Source organism: Alligator sinensis, unplaced genomic scaffold (assembly GCF_000455745.1).
Source record: "Alligator sinensis unplaced genomic scaffold, ASM45574v1 scaffold1406_1, whole genome shotgun sequence".
In the NCBI taxonomy this organism is placed as follows: Eukaryota; Metazoa; Chordata; order Crocodylia; family Alligatoridae; genus Alligator; species Alligator sinensis.
This window is the reverse complement of record NW_005842975.1, coordinates 286,080-292,079: the sequence shown is the minus strand read 5'-3', so window position 1 is coordinate 292,079 and position 6,000 is coordinate 286,080. Positions and strand designations below refer to the sequence as shown.

The window sequence follows — 6,000 nt, the reverse complement described above, 5'->3', positions numbered from 1 at the left end:
CCTAGGTGAGCCCAGCTGCAGCACAGAGAGCATTTTTACAAGTGCTCCAGTGGTGTTGGGTGGTGGCAGGGGGGGCACTTTAATTAGAACAACTCTGAGGGCTCTTATACACATGCTCTGGGGTGGTGGGGGGTGCCCACAGAGTCACATATATTCAATGTCCTGTGCTTCAAAATGGTGGCAGGGGCACTTTAACTAAAGCTTGTTCAATGAGCTTTAGTTAAAGCACACCCACCACCATTCTGAAATGCAGGGACATTGAATACATGTGACGTGGTTGCAGCTGGAATGCACTAATTAGCACACTCTAACAGACTCAATTAATTGAGTCGGCCCTGATGCGTGCTAGTTAGCACACATCGGAGGAGAGGTCTATCATGTGTATAGGTGCCCCAGGAGCTGGTCTCATTAAAATGCCCTCAGTGTCTTATGTATCAACATCCTCACACTTCAAAATGGCAGTGGGGGTCCTTTAACTAAAGCTCATCAAACAAGCTTTAGTTAAATCACCCTCACCATCATTTTGACACATGGGGACACTGATACATGAGACACGGAGGCTGCTGTAATTATAGTGTGTTGAAGCAGCCACCCTGCACATCTGCCTGTTGAAGCAGGCACCCTGAGGGCAGGGATAGCTGTGTGGTGGGGGGGAAGGAGGGGAGCAGCGAGGAGGGGATGTGCCTTTGAGCAGGAAGAGGAAGGAAGGGTGGATTTTCACATGCTTTAGGGATTTTAAGACATGCCCGAAGTCTCCTGTGATGTGGTCCAATCCACTGTACCCCCTCTGCAACTGCTCCTGCCTACAAGCCACTCCACTAGTATAAACCTATTCCCAGGTGGTCACTCTGGACTGGTTATAGCACTTGTTCAGTTTTGATCTACTGTGACACTACCCATAAAAGACACAGAAAAGGAGCTCTTGTGGCTTTGGCATGAGATCCATTCTCACATCACAGATATGACCTGGACATTCTGTGGAGTTTCTCTCAAGCCTTAGACTTTTTCTAAGCTTTCCATTAGTAATGGGAGACCTGCAGTAGATCCAAAGATTTGGTTCAAATTAAGGATACCACATTCAGGGATGAAATACTGGCTCCCTGACTTTAAAAGCAAAAATCTTACTGACATCAGGATAGGGTTAGGATTTCAGCCCACATGCTCTGCCCAGTTTTATCTAAGCTTGCAAATTTGCCAGCAAAATTGGGGAAGAAATGTCCTGATGAATGTTTAATTGTTGAAACAGGTTCCTAAAGTGCCCATTACTGTAATGTCTGCATGCCAATGAGAACAGGCTCTCTCGTGACCTGGCCAGTCCATTCTCATTTTGGCAGGCCAGAATAATGCTGTTAACAGCTTTTCCCACTGTTTTTCATCCTTCTCCTCATGATCCTAGTTGAAAATAGGAAGAGCAGATACTGTAAACTGAAAAAATAACTCTCTAAAAAGTTGCCCAAAACTCTTCTGAGCACCGACAAGTCTTCAGGGTTAGGTTGAACAGTTGTGTTCATTCTCATTTCCATGACTGTCCAGACTCTAATGTTAACATTACTCTTACTCCTCAAAGACCAAAATATATATTGACTCTACAACTTTTTGGTAAAAACATTGTTGTCTTTTCAGAGTATGAATTCTATTCTTTTGTTATGGAGGGAAAATTAATCTGTATTGAGTGAAGCATAATGGATAATTGTCCATCTCTCACTGCCCATGCCCAAACCCCTTAATGCCCCCCTAAATCCTACTCTCTGGGCCTGTAACAAACTGATGCCCACACTACACTTGGTCAGATACTGGCTTTCTAAGTCCATGTCCTACCCATGGTACATTCCCTTCTTCCCATCTTTTCTTAAATCTCATTATACCACTACCTGAGTAGTCATCTGCTGGTTTGTCCTCCTTCAATTTCAGAGTGCTCTCTATATGGGTACGGTCCCGCTTGGCAGGTTCCACAACATCTTCTATCTCTTCTGGAAAGAAAGGAAAGGTAGCATGTTAATTATGTCTGCAACCAAAACAGGAAGAACACTATATGGGCTACATGCTGACTTGATCTTTTTAAGGACACTACTAAGCATCTTTGACCTTCTGCACAGTGGAAAAACTTGAACATTTTGGTTACTGTAGACTTTGGCTCCGAGCTCCGTTCCTACTTCCCATCTCTCTCTCAAGTCCCAACTAAGGCTGCCAGTGAGGATAGCACTTGGTGCCAATGGTGATTCTAACTTTATATTGTGGATAACAGTTTATTTGGTTCTGGAGAGGCTAGCAGCTGTACTGCTCAGTCCAAGCAGTACATTCCCCATGTAGTTGGAATAAGGGATAGAGGTCAATATTATGGATGTAAAACATGCAGTTAAAAGGGGTTTTGACATTAAACAAAATCTTTGTGCCATGCGTCTGTGAAAGCTCTGATCAAATTGCACATGCCAGCTTGCTGGATGGGAGTCCTCCTGACAATGTTGACAGTGAAGATTTCAATATTCTTTTACCTGCAGCTATTCAGGCCTGACTCATAAATCTTTAATTAAAATAATATTAAACCCTAGTTTTAATCGGTCTACAAATCACACTGCCTGTCTAACCATTCATCCACCTTTGGAAGACCCACCTACCATCCATTTCCCTGCCTTACAAAAAAAGGAGAAACATGCAAGCTCATTAAGCAGCAAGCACTGTCAGAAAGGTCATGTTGAACAGGCACTGACTAGCCCTCAGGGCTAGAGACAGACATTCAGAAAGCCTGAGCCTGAATTGATTCAATCTTTTTCAGGTTAGTCTAACCTGGCTAGGCTGAACCAGTTTGTAACCATATAAACATTCCCTTTGGACTGAGAAAATGCAGGCATATGCCTGCAGTGGCTCAGGCTGGAAGCTAGAGAGCACTAGAGCAGCCCTCCCATCTACAGCGCTGAGCAGAGGTGGGGCAGGGTGTGGCCAGGCCCTGGCAGGATGCTCTGATTAGGGAGGGGTGTTCCTCCCCACCCCCTTGCTGCTCCTGACCAGCCCAGCAAGGAATTGATAACAGAGTATTTATCAGCCCATGAAGAAAACAAAAGCCTCTCTCATTAGTTCAAGCTCTCCTTAAACATTTTTTCCAAGGAAGGAATGGAGGGACATTACCAGCTACCTGCTGATTAGCGCCAAAAAGCCCTGAGCGGACACTGTCCTGTCTGCCTTTGCCCTGTCTGCTTTACACAGACACTTCTCAGCATTAGCTTGCATACCACGTTCTGGCTATGGTCTGTGCTGTGGGAGAGGGAAGGGGGGAATCCCTGCTTGAGCAGGAAGTACTTGGGGTGGGGGGAGCAGGAGGAAGCCAGGCAGGCCCTGCTGTGCCTGCAGTCTCTGCGGGAGCGCCAGCCAACCAGGAAGCAGAGGGGCAGGGACAGCCCTGCTGTGGAGCAGAGAGCCCTGCCCAGGGCTGCAAAGCATCTGGGATGCTGGGAGACTCTGGTTTAAGTTAAACCAGGAAGGGGTCTGGGACAGACTTTGTATAAACCAGTTTGATTCAAATTAGTTAAGTCTGCTACTACATGCAACCAGTTTTATCTCAAACTGGCTTCAGTCATTTTCAAACTTGTTTATGTGCACTGAACATCTGTTCTGTTACAGGTTTAAATCAGCTTCTGATCCCTTAAACAGGTTTATGTGTAATGTCTGTCCCTAACCCAGGAGAATTTGGTTCAAACCCTGCCTCAGCTACAGCATTCTTGTATAATTTTGGTCATGTCACTTTACCTTTTCCCTGACTAAATTCCCCAGTAAAATGGGGAAAATCTTTCCTTTTTCCCACCTTCTGTCTGTTTAGATTGTGAGCTCTTTGGAGCAGGTTCTGCCTTGTCCTGTGGTCCTTATTTTTCTTGAGGTCACTAGTAGTCATAATAATAACAGTGAAGGCTATAGCAGTATATGGGAGCACAAGGCAAAACTGCACTTTAATGTGCATTAGCCTATTTTAGTGCACATTAAAGCATCACAAAAACCCATGTGCTTTTGCTAATGTGCATTAAAATAAGCTAATGCATCTTTTTCTAGTACGTCACAATGGAGGTATTAAATTTAATGCACATTACAAAAAGTGCATTAATGAATGTGTAGATATGCCTACTATATATACCAGATATATAGATAAATAGGGCTGTGCAAAACAGCACTGTTCCATTTCGACTTGCATTTTGACAGAACAGCGTTTTGTTTTGAATTTCATTTCAAAACTGCTGTTCCATTTCATTTCATCAAAACAGTTTTGCTGTTTTGACACGGTTTCGACGTTTCGCCCATAGACTATAATGGGGAAACTCAAAACAGCCTATAACTTTGTCATTTTTGGCCTGATTTGGATGAAACTTGCAGGAATGGTAGCCTCTTCTGAGGTCATGAAGCCTGTTAACTTTCAAGGAGATAGGTGCAGTGGTTTCAGGGAAACTGCACCTCAAGCTGCAGACAAGCAAAACTCGTGACATGGGTGACACTCTGTGTGTGTGTGTGTGTGTAAGGCACAGCAGGGTGAAAACTGCAGGCTTGCTAGCCCCTGCTAAGGCCACAAAGCCTGCCAGCTTTTAAGGAGATAGGTACAGGGGCTACTGGGTTCTGGGGCCCTGCATCTTTGGCTGCTGACAGGCAAAACTCGTGACATGGGCGCTTGTGGGACTGTGTCTGTCTTGGGGCGCAGCAGGGTGAAAACTGCAGGCTTGCTAGCCCCTGCTAAGGCCACAAAGCCTGCCAGCTTTTAAGGAGATAGGTACAGGGGCTACTGGGTTCTGGGGCCATGTACCTCTAGCTGCTGACAAGCAAAACTCATGACATGGGTGGGTGACACTGTGTGTGTTAAGAGGCACCCTCACTCAACTGACACCAAGGCAGAAAGCAGGGCAGTTCAAACAATGCTCCTGCCTTTAATGCAGTTTTTTCATCCCTCCCCCAGAGCACTGGGATTGGAAGAGACCTCAGGAAAGGATGACAGTCACTGGCCAGCTACACAGTCAATAATGAGAGCACTCCCCGCCACCCCCCCGCTTCCCCCTCCCTCTCCTTAATTTAGTTTCTGTTTCCCTGCAGGCAAGCCCAGCTTGAGCTTTGAAACGCAAAATGTTTAGAAAATTTTGAAACGTTACGACTTGCTTCTTTTCATTTCAAGGCTATTTCAAAGCTGGTTCATTTCGATTTTGCTGTTTCGAGCTCGAAACAAGTTGAAACAGTGTCAAAACGAAACTGCCAGTGAAATTTTGCACAGCCCTAATATATAGATATGTCTCCATTTTATTGTAAATATAACTATTACTGTTCAAAAAGTGTCTGAAATAACAGGGGTCATATGACAATACAGAAAAGAGCGTGCATGTGAGTGTGAATGAGCGTAGATGCCATAGGGGCCTGAGGCAGCTTCTACTACATTCCATGGAAAAGTTCCTCTGAAGACAGGAGGAGCAGGGTTGAGCCTGAGACTGGAACACCTCTCTATGAATAAAAGCATTCCCAGTCCTTTGTGTTATATTGGGCTATGATTACAGTTGACCAAATAAAGAATCTCTTTTTTTCTCAGGCATAGAACTATCCTAAGAATCTCAGCTGAAGCTTAGGAACATCATGCAGAGAAAGGCCTTTTTGATTTGCCAAATAAAGCCACAGAGACTAAGCTTTGATTAAATTTGGCACAAAACATAAGCTTAGTAAGCATGTGTGTTTAAAAGTGTAGCAGTAAGCAGTGAGAGAGCATTTCCCCAAGTCATAAGGTCAATCTACTGATAATCACTGACTAATTTATAGAATAAGTTTCATGAACATTTTTAAAATATTTGACAGATCATTTCTCATCACTCACCCAGCTTACAGATAGCAGATCAGCTGCTGACTGACCATAATGTGCGTTATGTATAACTTGGAAACACAGCAGTCCTCACTAGCTCTGTGGAGCCTTCCCGGTAATATATAGGGTCCTGACATTCATTACGCAGCAGGTAGACAGACAGCTGTGGCCATACAGAGCTCCACTGAAAT

General features: G+C 44.6%; 1 protein-coding gene across 6 annotated transcripts in view; it reads right to left on the bottom strand.

Annotated features, from left to right (window-relative positions):
- Positions 1-6,000, bottom strand: part of SRL (sarcalumenin) — an 89,933-nt gene that overhangs the window by 26,246 nt on the left and 57,687 nt on the right. For 4 of the 6 annotated variants that reach the window (XM_025192847.1, XM_025192848.1, XM_025192845.1 and 1 more), the window contains exon 3: positions 1,872-1,970. In XM_025192847.1, coding sequence (XP_025048632.1) covers positions 1,872-1,970 — 99 coding nt within the window. Of the gene's footprint in view, positions 1-1,868; positions 1,971-6,000 lie in introns of all 6 variants that reach the window. The other 2 variants (XM_025192844.1, XM_025192846.1) reach the window with 1 other exon arrangement.